This window comes from Ramularia collo-cygni (genome assembly GCF_900074925.1).
Source record: "Ramularia collo-cygni strain URUG2 genome assembly, contig: RCC_scaffold25, whole genome shotgun sequence".
NCBI lineage: Eukaryota > Fungi > Ascomycota > Dothideomycetes > Mycosphaerellales > Mycosphaerellaceae > Ramularia > Ramularia collo-cygni.
In genome coordinates this window covers 288,676-304,384 of record NW_019716279.1, presented here as the reverse complement: position 1 = coordinate 304,384, position 15,709 = coordinate 288,676, and the positions used below count along the sequence as shown (strand labels likewise).

The window sequence follows — 15,709 nt, the reverse complement described above, 5'->3', positions numbered from 1 at the left end:
GTCGGCCCAGATTTGCAAGCTGCCGACCACGCCTCCCTGCAGATTGCCGGGATGTTGAAACGGACACTCGAGCCGAAGATCTCTATCTCATTTCAAGATAAGTTCGCCCTTCCCGGTCATGATGCGAAATCTGCAATCACGGGACATGGAAGTCCACGTAGACGCCAAATTCGTGTTTGATTCATCATGATGATGATGATCATCAAGGCAGCAGAATTGTGCGAGAATAGTTCAAGCCGAGGACGCGGATGGTTTTGGYCGGGGTTGTACGCGTAATGCCAACTTGATGAGAGCATATATCTTGAATCAATATTTGATTAGGAATGGTTGGCAATGTATCTAGCACCCGCGGGATGGAAAGGAGCGAGCTGTGGAAGTTTGGGTCGGTTCACTCCTAAAGGTGGCGGTGAACACACCGAAGATCCGCGAAGGACCGCGAGGTGTGATCTGAATCATTATTTGAGGCGCACCTGACTGACTATCGAAAAGCTCAGGTGTAGCTTGTCCAGCTTGTTGATCCTCCGATGGCGGTGTGGCAATCACGGCGACCGAGTTGCGGGAGAGCTTGCTCGAGAGCCGCATGCTTGTTATATTGCAAACGGCAAACGCAGTGAGGAGAGATACCAGAGTGACTCCGAGCGAGAAGGTGAAATAAACATGAACATGGATGTTGTGCATTCCATAAGAAGTGCAAGTGAATGTTCATAAAAGGTTGTTGCCTCGGTAGGAAGTTGCCGAGGGCCGCGCCCGCTTCAAGTAGACCTCACCACATGGCCTTTGGATGAATGCACACATCTTCATGAGTACGTGAATAGAAGTGATCAGGAAGTATCATCGTCGTTCTTATACCGGTATCCCACACACCTGTCCTTGTCAATCTCCACCACAAATCACWCGGATCCTGCCCGGCCTTCCTATCAACATGACTTCTGCACCGAAGAAGAGGCTCCAGGCTCTGTCAGAGCACCTTGTCAACAGACCGAGATCGGTTGGCAATAGCTTCGAAGAGTAGGTAGAGCGTAGTATGGACGGTCTCGATCATGTCTCGAAACCTAGCCATGATTCCCACATCCAAGAAACGTGCTAACTTTCATACTAGCCTCCCGAATATCCCCATGGTTGCAGGTGACTCCACCGGACCGTGAGTAGAGAATGTGAGACGCCGTGTAAATATGCCGACTAACACAGCCCATCAGACGAGTCAAGGATAAAGTGATTATCATAACCGGCTGCAACTCCCCACTCGGAATTGGTCGAGCGTCAGCTCATCATTTCGCCAACAATGGTGCCAAAGCAATCTACATCTGTGATCTAGCGACTGATCATCTCGATAAACACAAAAGAGAGATTGAATCAAAGTACCCGGGAGTCGATGTCCAGCCACGGAAAATGGATGCCGGAGAGGAGAGCGATGTCGAAAAGGTAGTGAATGAAGTGTTGGAGAAGTATGGAAGACTAGGTAAGTCCACCTTCTGTCTCGATCTCGGAATCCACAAAACCAACACGATCGATCAGATGTCTTCTTCGCCAACGCAGGAATCAGCGTAACAATGGGCAGTGTTCTGGAAGCTTCCTCAGAAGACTTCATGCGAACCATGAAGATCAACTCGCTTTCCGTCTTTCTGGCMGTCAAACACGGTGCGCGTGGAATGCTCAAGACATCAGATGTCAAGCCCTACCCGGGAGGCTCCATCGTGGGCGTTGCATCTTCTGCGGGAATGCGTTCCAACGCTGGCGCTACGGATTACTCGGCCTCCAAAGCCGCTGTGATAAGCATAATGCAGACAACTGCTTTCCAGCTCGCGGGGACCGGAATTAGGTGCAATGCCATATGTCCTGGAATCATCGAGACTGGTATGACTGCTCCAATGTATGAGATGGCGAGAGCCAGAGGTAGTGAGAACAAGATTGGGCAGTTGAACCCACTCATGAGGGGAGGCGTGGCGGATGAGGTGGCGAGAGTTGCATTGTTCTTGGGCAGCGATGAGTCGAGTTACGTGAACGGGCAGGCATGGGCTGTCTGTGGAGGACTCACTGCAGGGCATCCTTTCGTACCCGGAAAGATTGCTTGAAATGAGCAAGGCAGTCTGTAAAAACGTTTCAATTGAAGAAGCTGAGGGCTACACTGCAACTCCTCTTCGAGCCCACCCTCCCGGTCCTCGCCAAGCATAAAACCACAATCCGCATGCCACCCAAACACATACGGCCATGCCCCAAAACGTAGGCGCATAGCAGCGTGTGCCGTAGCATAGCTTATCGGCACTGTTGTCCGCACCCTCCACAATTTTCAGATCTGCTGCCCATTGATAGACCGCAGAGTAGATCAAACCCCACACCGTAGCTCCGACGGCCGGGGCCATTGCACATATGCCCCAATTTGTTCCAAAATTCTCGACTCCCCATATCACACTGACAATGATAGGCGTGAGACTGAAAGCAGCGCCGTAACCAGCCCCGATAAATGCAGAAACTAGCCAGAAGCGGTCGCCATGACCTTGTATGAATCCCGAGGCAAGGAATAGCTGGCCAATGGACATGAGTATGCAGAAGAAAATAAGAAATGTGACGCGGGATACTTCTAGTCCGCGCTTAGGTTCTGGTAGAGGTGGAAGGGATACCATGCTGTTGGCTAGCGAGTTTGGCCCACGCCGATGTTGGTGGGGCGAAGTCGTAGGCGCCAGGACATCCGTCAAAGTACCGGTGATGAGTCGGGCGAGAGTGCTCATAACAGCCACTATCGAAACATGTGTAGCGGCTGTCGTATGTTGCGTTTCTGGAGTCGTTATAGGAGGGTAGAGAGTGTCGATAATGGTGCCGAGATTGTTGATGAAGGCTTCACCAGGTCCAGTGACGAGAAAGAAGCCAGCTGCTAGCCACCACATCGTCTTGTCTGACAGGAATCTTCGCGTTTCGGCGTTGAGGAGCCAGGTCTTCATGCGCGCTTCCTCCAGACGAAGAGCCTTTTGCTCCTCTGCTTTGCGTCGAATCTCATCAACATCGTCGTCCAGAAGTGTGCCATATCCGTTTTGAGCTTCGCGGACACGAGATGCGCGGTGGAAGAACTCGCTGTCCTCTAGCAAACCGCTCTGCTCAAGTTCCTCTATCGCCTCCTCAATCAGGTCTTCCTCTCCCACGATCTGCAAGGTAAAGAAGCCAATAACGCCGGATACAAGTAGGAAAATGCCCAGAAATAAGAAGAAACGATAAACGTCAACGTCTCCTTTTCCGCCATTCGGAAGAGGCTCATAGAGAAGCTGGCTGCCGACTTGAGATTGCCACATGCCACTCAGACCAAAGCACGCAATGGGAATGGCCAGAGCAATACCTTTGTACTTCCCGCGTCCGAAGTTCTTCGCACATGTCGTTACCGCCGAGAGGTACATGCAACTAGTTCCGGATCCAATGAAAACAAAGGCTATGACCATGACCCAGTACGGCCATCCAYCTCCTCCAAACGACGGAGGAGGGCCACTTTGGTAGGCAAACGCAGCGATCAGATATCCCAGCCCGAAGAACACGCCGGCGAGGAGGGAAGGTATCCCAGGTCCATAACGATCGCACATCATTCCCCATAGCGGAACGGGAAGATACATGGCCAGCTCGGCCGTGATCGAGACGCCATTAACCTGCAACTGGCTGTAGTGCAGACGTCGCTGAAAGAGCGGGGCGTATAAGGAGTAGGCCGTGATTGATCCCGCTCCGAGTGTATTGACCAGTGCCCACGCGAATGACCCATACCGAACCACCTCCCGCTTCATCTTCTCCCGGTCCTTGGACACAATCCCTTCTGCTACGTCTTCGAAGAAAGATCCGGCATAACTCCTGTCCTCACTGTGATGGCCGCTGCTGTCACCATTCTCGTCGTTGTGTAGAAGAGGCCGTCCGCCAGGTTGGTAGTCGAGCTTGCCGATGCCACCGWTGCCGTCGGTCCGCTTGCTTCGGCTTGAAGGCCGACTAGTCGATGGYATGGTTGGAGGGGAGAGGAGTAGATCGTGGCTATCGCGAGTCCATATTCCACTTTCCACCTCTTCCAAACACCATCCGCGTGAGAGGATGACTCCTACAAAGCAAGTAAGGTGTAGGATCCGAACTCCTCGCGGGCAGCTCACGCGGTGTGGCTACACTTCGGGAACGGCACGTGCTTGAAGATGATGACGCAACAAATTGAACCTTCACCGCGTCCCGGACTTCTGGCCAACTTCCGCATTGGGGAACTATGGCACGCGATGTCTTCTGCAGAGATACAAACGCGCATCGGGCAGCTTATTACCCAGGCGGATGAAGCTGCTCGACGCGATGGCTTACAAAAGGCCTCGGAATTGCTCAAGGAAGCCTCTCATCTGGATCCGGACAATGCCAAGGTGAAGGAGGCATGGCTTGCTCTTCAAAAGAGGGAGCAGACAGGCGATCTGATTAATCTACTTGGAAGCTATCTTGGATCTGGTCCGGAAAGCGATGGCCAGAAAGCTTTGCAGGCTCTCAAACAGAGAAGGCCTCCTCCAGCCGAGGCCGTCGAAGCTATCCGCCTGCTGCTGGAGCCTGCGAAGGAAGCAGACCTTCTCGACGCCCTAACCGGAACACTGTTGTACGTGAGCGTGGACGCGAAGAAAGCATTGGCAGAGAAGCTATTGGAGCCTTTCTCAGAGTTATTCGACCAGCTGTTTGAGCGTGGCGAGGAGAGCTTCAAGGCGCTTGCTACGCTCGCCYTTGACGAAGCCATCTGGGCATCAAAAGAGAGACAGGTGGCAGCGCAAAAGGACTTGTTTCGCCTAGGTGTTGCCAAGCTTATTGATGTTGGTGTTGAAAACCTCGACCGGCCCATGCAATTGATCGCGAGACAGCTATCAATCGCACCAGGCAATGTCCAAAACCTCGTCGACGAGGATGTATTCGACGTGGTACTGGTATGTCTTGACATTCGACGCGAGCCGAGTCTGAGAAGGCAGGCCATGTTGGCCACTTCAAAGATGCTCGAGACGATGAAGGAGAGAGGTGAAACCTTGTTTGGTCATTTCATTGCCTCAAAGGTCGCCAGGCAGACCAACGATGATTTGATCGTTGCATTCTCAGTCGCTGCAGCCGTGTTTCCCATGGTACCAACAATTGCAGCGAGCCTTTTCATGACGGATGGGTTCGTGCAGCAGTTGGTGCCGAACCTTGAAAGGAACTCGGAAGCCGCAAGTCAAGGGCAAAGGTAGGTCGTAGGAGGCGAAGAATCATGCTTGTAGTCGCTAGTGGAACATGTATCGCTAACATTCCATAGGAAAAGTCGGACGCTGGAGCAGGCTGCGTTGGAGCTACTGAGCGCGGCTTGTGTAGACAAGTCATGCAGAGAGGCCATTGACCGTTATTGCTCTCCTTGGCTTCGTGACCTGTCGGATGAACGAGATGGAACCCACAAAGCGCTCGCTGCCTTGATCCTGGCAAAGATAAAGTCCAGCTCACAGGCAGAAATCACAGCCAAGCTAGCAGATCTGGTTCTAGTTGGAGACACCGAGCGCGATCAGGCCGTGGAAGGCCTTGCATATACTTCCTTGCAGCCAAAGATCAAAGAAGAGATCGCCTCCAACAAGATGCTCCTAAAACGTCTCGTTGATGCGTTGAACGAACGTCCTAGTGCAACTTTTGGCTGCTTGACAGTCTTCTCAAATTTGACGTCCTACCGACCAGTCCAAACTGCCGAGCAAAAGAAGATGGCACAGCTCAAAGCCTATGCAAACTCCTCCAAACCCACTCCTGAGGATCCCTTGGACAACGACACATTCGTCACAGCACGGGCTCGAAAGCTCCTCGATGTCGATGTGGTCCCAGCCATCGTTGCATGCTGTAAACAAACCACCTCGCCTACGAACATAGCGTTGGTTGTTCGAACTCTSCTATCCATGAGCAAGGAACAAAAGAATCGTCCAAAGATGGCCCAGCAAGGTGCAGTCAAGCTACTCCTTCAAATCCGTGAGCGCGTAGCATCGACGGACAAATCCACTGCTGAAGCCTCGGGAATCTTGAGGAGTGCTTCACATGCTTTGGCCCGCCTCCTCATCTCAGTCAATCCAGCACATGTCTTCTCAGCAACATTGTCAGCTTCTGCCGCCGTGAGCGCTCTGATCCCACTCCTCGAGCTAGATCCGGAGAGCGAGCAGCGGGATCTACTGCCCACCTTCGAGAGTCTCCTCGCGCTTACCAACCTCGCTAGTATGGAGGATGCCTCACCTAGGGAGCTTCAAATCAGAAATGCGTGGACCAAACTTGAAGATTTGCTCTTTTCCTCCAATACTCTTGTCCAGCGCGCAAGCGTAGAGCTGGTCTGCAACCTTGTTGCATCTCCTTCTGGGGTTGCAAAGTTTGCGGATGGGAGCGCGGATGCGAAGAGGAGGATGCAGATCCTGCTCGCGCTGGCTGACGTGGAAGATCTTGCGACGAGGAGAGCTGCTGGTGGTGCTTTGGCCATGCTGACGGAATGGGATGCTGCTGTCACTGCGGTGCTTGATAAAGATGGSGGAGTCGGCTTGATTTTGGGATTGTGCGAAGACGATAGCGAGGAGATTGTATTGAGAGGTCTTGTTTGCTTGAGCAACGTCATCAGTGCCCCTGGAGCGGTTGGAGAGCGGGGAATAAAGATTGTCAAAGGTGAGGAGGGAGGAGAGGTGGTGAAGGAGACACTGAAGAGCACCAAGAACGAGGAAGTGTTGCGAATGGGTGTGGAGGTTCTGAAGAAGTTAATGTGAATGCACGGCGCGTTAGAAATTATGCTTCTGATCCAGAGCGTGAAAGTATTTTCCCAATGAGAATAACAAGACGGCCATTCGACCCCATGTCCTCCTGTAGGCAGTAGCATAGAACGTGTCAAGCTACAAATTAAGCGTCTCCACCCACTCTCGCCTCTCTATCAGTACCTTGAGGCTATGTCGTGTGCAGAACCGCCGCCATACCTCTAACATATACATCTTCGCTCCGGCGAAACGCTGACCAATCTGTATCTGCTGTGAAGGACTGGTAAACTGAAAGTCCACGACTGAAAAGTCATAGCCATACAGAGGTGAGAAGGGGACGTTTGTCCGGTGCCAACAATGGACAAATTCATAGTGGAGCGGCGGTCCAAACACATTGAGCCATTCTCGAAAGCGCTTGTCGAGAGCAAAGCTGTAAGAAGCGATGCGTGGATCGGAATTGAACGCTCTCACAGCCTGGAGGTGAAATCTGGCCTCTCTCGAGATGGAGTTTAGCCAGCACTCAAGAAGGACCACGGCTCTCTTGAGCTTGATTGACCTGAAGATCCACACAGCTGGAGTTCCGTAGTAGATTGGCATGAATTTTTGACGGAGTTGGTGATTTATCTGAAGTTGCAGTGGAGGCTTGTAATGCCGGTCGATCACGCGAGTGGTGGGACCCGGATCACAAACAAGAGTAAGGTTTTTGATCATGTCAAAGAGCTCCTGGGGAAGCTCTTGCAGTCGCGTGTTGATATTCGCGGGCACTTTGCTGTGTACCATATTTGTTGGCGTTGCAGTGCGAATTGACCGCAGAGTGGCGACATATAAGACGTCTGAGTCTGTGAAGATGGCAGCAAACAAGAGACAATTCACGCTTGCCAGCGGTACACGCCAGGTAGAAAGAAATTGTTAGAAAAGCAAATGCCTCCACATGGCCCAGCACGCGAATTGCGAGATGAGGAGCGCAGAAGCTGTCATATTCCACAGACATCCGTGGAGATAATTTGACCAAGACTACCGAATGTGTGAGCTCTGACAGTGAGTGGTGAGCTATTGCCGTCTCCTCACCGATTGAATGGATGCGTGCTGATACATGAACCTGTGATTGTACTCTGAACGGCAGTGTTCTTCGGCCGCGGCGGAATCGGCAATAGAGTGTCGCTGACATTGCATTGTGTCCTGTGTGGATGATCCAGTCAGGTGCCCCTATCAATGCGCACTCGAGCGTCGGTATAGCCCTCGTGCTATTCCATCCTGAACGACTCAGGACCATCGTCCAGTGACAGTCCAGCTGATGTACTCATCCATATCACCCATCATGCGCTTCGCCTTGCCTCGATATATAAGCCACCATCGGCTCCCACATATCCACACCAATAACCTCCCACTCTCTCCCACATCCATCATTCTTGGGACCATCGACCCATCGAGCGATCCGACTCCAACCAACAAGTCCACGAAATGTGTCTCACCCTCATCACCCATCTGTCCTGTTCGCATACCATCCGCGGACCCATATTTCAATGCACCGACGCGGCCGCTACACCACCTCGTGGCGCTCCCTACGATGACGGCCGCCTCGTCCTCTGCCAACCGGGAGATATCTACGAACAAGACCAGAACACGACGTGCGAGCGTTGTTTCGCCAGTGTCGTGCGGGGACTATTGGCATGGATCTGCGGGACCTGTCGGAGGAGTGTTGTGGCGAGGATGTTGCGGGAAGGAGTGGTGGAGGGATTACTGGCGCCGGAGACAGCGAGCTGGCGGTGTTCCGGGGTGAGAGAGCGCGAGGAGAGCGAGAGTGATGCGAGTGGTGCTTGAGACTGTTGTTTCCTTTCTTTCCATCATTTCTTTTTCCATGCTCACAGTTTCGTGGTGTTGGGGTTCCGGTGGGATGCAAAGACATAGCCCGTGGCGGCGGGACTGAATGCGTGGGTGGGCGGCAGCGGGAACGGAGCTTTGCGGAAGTTGGACATCATGAAGACCGGGTGCATTGTTGCGGAGTTGTATGCATTGGTGACTGGCGGCGGAGGCCTGTTGGGGGGCATTGCTTCCATTTGAGTTCGTGGAGCTGCTGCTTCGAAATGGCGAGTTTGCTGTTGATATTGCGGGTTGGGAGCTTGTTTGGGCGGAATCTGAGAGCATGTTAGGAGACCCATGAGTTTTTACTCTCATACAATACGACTCACCTGAGGCCGCGATGGTCCTCCTAATGAAGTAAACATGTTGTTGTACAGACTTCACATCTGATGATGTGAATGATGTACGGTATGCCCGCTCCCCACTTCGCTGCCGAGGCTGCGAGTCAAGCTGTAGATTGGCCTGCCAAAACGCGAGTCATGTGGATGGCTTTGACTTCCATCTCCAATGGCGCTATAAAATGTTCCTTGTTGCTCCATCAGAACATGTTGAGAAGACTGGCCATCGCCCATCAGCAACGCCGCCTCTTCCATGCAACACGAGCGTGGCGTCAGGCGAGTAGTATCATACAGGTCCAGGACGGCACCTTTTACCGCTCATATCCCGAGTCGTCAGACACACCAGCCGCGAATCCGCCCTTGTTTGAAAAGCTCAATTTTTCTCTTCCTGCTGGTCTCCAGAAAGATGAGCCCTCTGAGTATTGGGCTATAATTTCTCCCTCTTCCCTTGTCAGGACCACATTCCTACAGATTCTAGGTGGCCGCCATTTCTGCCAGCCTCCCAATGCCCGGACTTATCCTTATCTGGCCGAGCTTTCCATCTCACCGCACAGCGCCGTCAAATATGTTGGCTTCGATGCGGACCGCGGGAGTGGAGTTGGAGGAAACAGTGTCCGGGGAGCATATCTCAGCGCGAGATATGAGGCCCGGCGTGAAGAAACGGACTTTTCCCTCCACAATTATCTGACCGGCCACACCGAGCTCAATGCGATAGAAAATACCCCGACTGCTGCAGAGGAAGAAGCCCTGGAATTAGTCGTCGACCGACTCAATCTTCGCTCCCTCCTCGACATGCCTGTGGCAAATCTGAGCAACGGCCAAACCCGTCGAGCCCGTATAGCAAAAGCACTCATGGCTCGTCCGGAAGTGCTTCTCTTAGACGGGCCATTCATGGGCTTAGATCCCAACACCTCTGCGGCCATTGMCAAAGTCTTGCACAGCATTGCCACAAGTCAAGCGCCTCGTCTCATCTTGAGTCTACGCCCGGAAGACGGCGTTCCGGGTTGGATCACCCATCTGATAGTAGCAGACTCTGGCTCCAAAGTCCTCGGCCAGGGAAGCAAAAAGTCCATCATCGCTCCTAAAATGGCCAATTACCACATCACATCCATGCTCAATCCAATCATTGACACCTGTGGTAGACCCCATTACACGCGCAGCAAAGACGCCCACTCTTACGACTCGCCCGCTCTACCTCCAGGTGAACCTCTAATCGAGATGCGTGGTGTACAAATCAAATATGGCAACAAAACCGTTCTCGGGAACTGGATTCAAACAGACCCCATGACAGGTGCATCGTACCCCACTCCCGGTCTTTACTGGTCTCTACACCGCGGCCAAAGATGCGCCATATTCGGCCCTAATGGGAGTGGAAAGACGACGATGCTTTCGCTCATCACTTCTGATCACCCTCAAACATACTCACAACCGATCTTTCATTTCTCTCGTTCCCGCCTTCCCGCGCCCGGAGAACCAGGAATATCGCTCTTCGACCTCCAGGCTAAGATCGGACACTCAAGTCCCGAGATTCACTCCTTCTTTCCCAAACACCTCTCCGTTCGGCAAGTTCTCGAGTCCGCATGGGCGGAGACACCATTAAGTCGACCCAAGCTCACAGCGCCTCGGGATAGGATGGTGGATGCTACGCTCCGCTGGTTCGCCAGGGAATTGAATCCGGAGATAGGAGGTGGGGAGCTAACTTCACAGGAAAGGCTCAACGAAGCGTGCTCTCTACGCATTAGAACAAACCGAAAACTGGCCACAGCCAAGGGGCAAGCGCGAAAAGCATGGAATGATATCATGCACGACGATTCGGATCTGCTATTTGCAGAGAAAGTCCGGTTCCGAGATTTGAGTTTTAGCTCTCAGAGGCTGGCATTGTTCCTACGTGCGATTGTTGGGAGCCCGGATATTGTAATTTTGGACGAGGCGTTGAGCGGCGTGGATTCAGACATTCGTGACAAGGCGCTTTTGTGGTTGAGTCAGGGTGAGAAGATTGAGTGTGTGGAGGGTGCGGCGGCAGTGGAGAGTGTGCAAGCTCTGCTGGGTGGGGAGAAAATTGTATTTCAGGGACTGGAGGACAGGCAAGCATTGGTGGTGATTGCGCACGAGAAAGGCGATGTTGCGGGATGCGTGAGAGAATGGATCTGCTTGCCACAAGGAGAAGAGGAAGKCATGGAACCCAGAGTGGGTGTTTTGGGTGGACCGCTAGAGCTGAGACCTACAGCGTGGGAGACGGAGATATGGGGTCGGAATGGGGACACGCCTGCCGAGACAAAGTAAGATGTGTCGATCGAGGCAGGAGCTGCTGACTGTATGTATATACTGTAAATATAGAGAGTGCCATCGCCTCTTTTCGCTGGTTAGCGCCGCATTCCAATGTAACCCCCAATCGAGCAGGCGGCAACGCGATCTAGAAATATCGCAATCTGAACTAACACACTCACGCTATCTGAACGAAAGTGTAGTTCAGATAGACAATCTGCTTATCCCTCGCTTATCATGACCATATTGCGAACCCCGGTAAAGCTTCCGATCGAAAACAATGATCTGTTCCAGCGCCCCAGAACGAGAAGCGCAACTAGGCGCCGAGATCCCTGCTGTTTTGCCGCGTTGCCGCGTCGCCTTATCTTGACCACACCTCATGCGCGCACGGCGTCTAATTGGCGTCTATGTTCAGGGGTGCGTCTTGCCTTCCGGAAAACTGGCCTGCCCGCGACCTCTCCAGGAGATCATCAACACCATCACGATGCGACTACCAGGCATCCCGATCATCGATTCCGAGCAGTCGTTTGACTCTCTGGTGCAGCAGCTTTCGATGTGAGACGCATTCCGGAGTCCGGCGGTGTGTCTCGTTGCTGACGGCGTCCGGTCGCGGTAGATTTTTCGTGAAAGCTATTGACGCTCCACAAGAATGGGAGGAGCTTCGGCGAGATGTGTATCCAACACTGCTGAAGCCTTTGGTCCACTATCTTATCGTCGATGTCTCTCACCCGGATATCGTATCTGCTCTGTTGTAAGCGCCTACCTGGACGAGGTGGCTGGCGGGCCGATCAGCTGACACGGCGATCTTTCCCAGAGCGCTCCGCTGGCATTTTGGTGTTCTCGAAGATGAAGATGATAGAGGCGTCAATGGGACTCGCGGGCTGGCATGTGAGCTAGTCGCGTGGAGATTCGTGACCAGGCTCTCCCGTCGCGAGACTATCGATTGTTTATGCCATGACTTGCCCTCCCCGGATCGGAAGACATCTGCACGGGGAGACGTCGAGACTGGTGGCGGACATGCTCACTTTCACACTGTAGAGAGCTCACCCTTGCTCGGTAATCCTCCGGCCGACATGGACGAGTCCTTCTACGACGAGTTCCCGCGACAGGCAGACTATGCTAAGAAATCCAATTTTGCGACCATCTTCGCTGGTTTGAATGCCCTTGAGATCGCTGCAGTCGCCGAGGTAAGCGTGCGATAGTCGCTCTGGGAYAAAGTGACTGACATCGCCTCCAGGCGAAGAGATTTCTCGCACAAAAGTCAGTGCAGCACATCATTGATGGGATCTGTAAGTTTTGCGGCTTGGACTCTCACCCGAGCCTGTCTGACTTCTAGTAGGGACTGGCGATATAGTGTTCTGGGAGACACTCTCGACTCACTCCACGAAGCAGGCCAAAACGTACAGGAAAGAAGAATCTGATCCCTTCTGTCGCCTCCGCGTTCCGTTATACCTTAAAGTCTTGGAGGTGTTATTCTTCGCAGCATTCCTGGCCTTTTACTATGCCGTACTGGTGAAACGGCCAATAGATCACATAATCGCACCGGAGGTGATGCTATACGTGTGGCTAGTATCATTCACATATAACGGTGAGCCATCTTTTCATGAGTTGATGATCACCACTRACGCCTCGCAGAGCTTGTCGAGTTCTCTGACGCTGGATCGACGTTCTATGCGACCGATTTCTGGGCGGTGTGGGACGTTGGCATCATTCTCGTTGGACTTGTGTTCTTCGTGACCCGGATGATCGGCCTTGCGAACAACGACAAATATGCGACAGATATCGCCTTTGATATCCTATCAGTCGAAGCTCTCTTTCTCGTTCCACGGTAGGTAACTAGAGGGTGCCAGGTTGGTATCACCACTGATGAGATTCTCAGTATTTGCTCACCACTCAGCCTCCACCCATATTTTGGAATGCTTCTGCCTGTCTTGAAGGAATTGGTGAGATCCCACTGGCACTCACCTGCGTCAAGGGAAATGTGCTAACATGCAATTAGACAAAAGACTTTCTCAAGTTCGCAGTACTTGTGGTGGTCGCATACACTGGTATCTATGCAAGTACATTCCAACAGGATGCTCGGCTACTAATTGCCGTGCAGGATTCTCATCCTGCTTCAGCGTGCTTGGGCGGGACCACTACTCCTTCGGAAGCATGAACTGGGTTGGTCCTATCGCATCACGAAGCTTTGTGGCACAGCTAACACCAACAGATTCTCGTCAAAGTTTTCTTCGGCAGCAGTTACCTTGGGTTCGATGTCGCAGATGAGGTAGAATCATTGCCTCGCCGCGAAGAGACCACGGCACTGACCAACATCGACAGATCTCGCCAACACTGGGCCCACCTTTGATGTTCATTTTCGTTGCTATGACGAATTTCTTGTTGCTGACGGTAAGGAAGACAGTGGACCGCAGGCACAGTTTGAGCACTCTCACCGCCAAGCCAATCCTTTGCGCATGAAAAGCTGCCGGAGAAGTCGCTAATGCGCCCAGGTTCTCATTTCATTGCTTTCCAACAAGCTTGACAAAGTGGTGAGTGGTAGGAGCATTAAGAAAGTGTTGTTGGTTTCTAAGCCATGTCCTATCGTGGTCGACTTCTAAGCGCCGGCTGCTCAAGACGCCCCACATATCACTGGCTAACAAACTCCCGCGACAGATGATGCATGCTCGCGATGAGTACCTCATGGTGTGAGTGTTCGCACAGCCTCTTTGCTGTTCATTGTGGCAGTACAGTTGCTGACAGTGCACAGATACTCGATCTACGTCCTGGAAGCCAGTACGTCCAACCGATTGACGTACTTTGTTCCTCCCTTGGTATGTCTGTCTTCCTAGTTTTCCTACCCAGCCCATCTCGAAAAAGAAACCTTGCCGTCTCCACACTCTGTCGTGCTACATGCGCAATATATGCGCAATCTTCGACGGGTCATGCCGCGGAGCTGGACTGAGCCAGTGCGGCGAAGCTGCAGCCTGGCAGCCAACTCCCTGGCTCTGCGGACAGTCCATGGGCGAATCATGGTGCCTCATCGGGCGGAAAGTGTTGGTGTTTTGCCTTCGGCCTGCTGATTTGATACTCGAGCACTGAGAGCTCAGTGCACTCCTCACCTGATCTACCTGATCTACGAGAAGCTGACTGGAATCAGAATCTGCTGCCGCTCTTCCTGCGGCCTTTGAGGCTAGTCCTCTCCCATGAGCAGCTTCGCAAGCTGAAAATCAGCGTGCTGAAGTTCTCTCACCTGCCCATTGTTGGTCTGATACTAGCGTGGGAGAACRGGCGCTTACGGTGGCATGATCGACCCAGTGCCGAGAAGTCGAGCGGTCCAAAGAGGCTCAGCAAACGATTATCCAGGAAAGTCRTCGTATATCCTCCGTCATTGGCTCAGCAGACGCCATCTGCAGCTGAGCAGCCTGCGCGACACCCTTCGGCGGCTTCCGAGACCATTGAGGATCTTGGGTTCGCGGTCAATGATCTTCGAAAGCAAGTCGAGTTGCTCTCGCAATTGCTGCAGGAAAAACAAACGCGAGGTGCGGAGAGTTTGTGAAAGCGCCGTCGCAAAAGTCAACGTGCACGCGGCCACTGCGATGCGACCTCCACGCGTTGTCTCGCATTTGACCGAGACGAGCGATTGGCGGCATGCAAGGAGAGTGTCATTTAAGCGCGCAGGAGCTGCAGCAGTGCGCGGATGACCAGGGTTTAAGAGAGTCCGGCCGCCAMAGGACCGTGCCGCTGGGATTTTCGCCAAGCGCCAAAGGCCGGGCGATCGCTCCCAACGCCGACGCTGGCCCATGTTGCTCTGCTCTGATCGATGGTGGAGCTCCTTCCGACAGTCCAACCTTCCTGGCACAGCCTGCCTGGCTCTTCGTCGCGCTAAGGACTATGGATGCTATCGTCTTGCTGCCTCTAGACTACTGCGGCCGAGTGCAATTATGCTTGCGACTTTCGAACCTTGCCCATCCTGCCCTGTCGCTTCTTGACGACCATTGCCGTCATGGGCCCTGGCGTATCTGCACAGTCCCGCAGCATCGCCGCCTCTTTATCCTCTACCCGCACCCTCTTGCTTGGTCAATACTGTCCTGTCATATCTGCCCTTCGTGCACAGTCGCTTTTTGGGACCAACACTGCCCGTTGGCAATTTTTGGCAACACACTCTTCAACCAGTATGATGCACTATACCTTGTAACCTTCTTTGCGACCGTGCTCTTCACTATATCATAGCGTTCTTGGCCCCCAGTTGCACCTCCACAGAATCCTTCCACAACCGCACAGACACACGAACGACATTCCAAGCATGAGCATGTTTCTGGATCCCGACAGGGACAATGCATCTGTTGCAGACGAACAGAACTACACAATGAGCTATCCATCGACTCCATCTTCTCACGCGACACATGCCGAACAAGACCTCTTCGATGCCTGCAACGCTTGGGCTGCCATTTGCACCTCTGCGGAAGAGTCCTATTGCACTTCGCAGTCCATGATTTGGCCATCTCAAATCGGCCTTGGTCTTCTGCCGACGCAGACATCGACGCAGTCCATGGT

General features: G+C 53.0%; 6 protein-coding genes; 4 read left to right on the top strand and 2 right to left on the bottom strand.

Annotated features, from left to right (window-relative positions):
* Positions 1–922: 922 nt before the first annotated feature.
* RCC_10938 (related to levodione reductase) lies at positions 923–2,072 on the top strand (the record flags this gene model as incomplete). XM_023776164.1 has 4 exons in its annotated part: positions 923–1,008; positions 1,100–1,141; positions 1,197–1,459; positions 1,516–2,072. The coding sequence occupies 4 exons, from the start codon at positions 923–925 to the stop codon at positions 2,070–2,072; spliced, it is 948 nt and encodes a 315-aa protein (XP_023631932.1).
* Positions 2,073–2,120: 48 nt separating this feature from the next.
* On the bottom strand, positions 2,121–3,758 carry RCC_10937 (related to MCH1 Monocarboxylate Permease Homologue, not transporting monocarboxylate; the record flags this gene model as incomplete). The annotated part of the gene is made up of 1 exon (XM_023776163.1): positions 2,121–3,758. One exon carries the CDS (start codon positions 3,756–3,758, stop codon positions 2,121–2,123), a length of 1,638 nt encoding a protein of 545 aa, XP_023631931.1.
* Positions 3,759–4,148: 390 nt separating this feature from the next.
* On the top strand, positions 4,149–6,725 carry RCC_10936 (related to actin cytoskeleton organization protein (Cro1), putative; the record flags this gene model as incomplete). XM_023776162.1 has 2 exons in its annotated part: positions 4,149–5,194; positions 5,264–6,725. 2 exons carry the CDS (start codon positions 4,149–4,151, stop codon positions 6,723–6,725), a joined length of 2,508 nt encoding a protein of 835 aa, XP_023631930.1.
* A 1,847-nt stretch (positions 6,726–8,572) lies between these two features.
* On the bottom strand, positions 8,573–8,935 carry RCC_10935 (uncharacterized protein; the record flags this gene model as incomplete). XM_023776161.1 has 2 exons in its annotated part: positions 8,573–8,845; positions 8,900–8,935. The coding sequence occupies 2 exons, from the start codon at positions 8,933–8,935 to the stop codon at positions 8,573–8,575; spliced, it is 309 nt and encodes a 102-aa protein (XP_023631929.1).
* Positions 8,936–9,115: 180 nt separating this feature from the next.
* Positions 9,116–11,191, top strand: RCC_10934 (related to Putative mitochondrial repair protein; the record flags this gene model as incomplete). Its single annotated transcript, XM_023776160.1, has 1 exon — positions 9,116–11,191. The coding sequence occupies one exon, from the start codon at positions 9,116–9,118 to the stop codon at positions 11,189–11,191; it is 2,076 nt and encodes a 691-aa protein (XP_023631928.1).
* Positions 11,192–11,657: 466 nt separating this feature from the next.
* On the top strand, positions 11,658–14,711 carry RCC_10933 (uncharacterized protein; the record flags this gene model as incomplete). XM_023776159.1 has 15 exons in its annotated part: positions 11,658–11,728; positions 11,790–11,924; positions 11,988–12,360; positions 12,411–12,462; positions 12,513–12,761; positions 12,809–13,001; positions 13,053–13,116; positions 13,173–13,221; positions 13,275–13,336; positions 13,386–13,442; positions 13,496–13,564; positions 13,666–13,704; positions 13,829–13,860; positions 13,923–13,986; positions 14,313–14,711. The coding sequence occupies 15 exons, from the start codon at positions 11,658–11,660 to the stop codon at positions 14,709–14,711; spliced, it is 1,908 nt and encodes a 635-aa protein (XP_023631927.1).
* Positions 14,712–15,709: the final 998 nt, after the last annotated feature.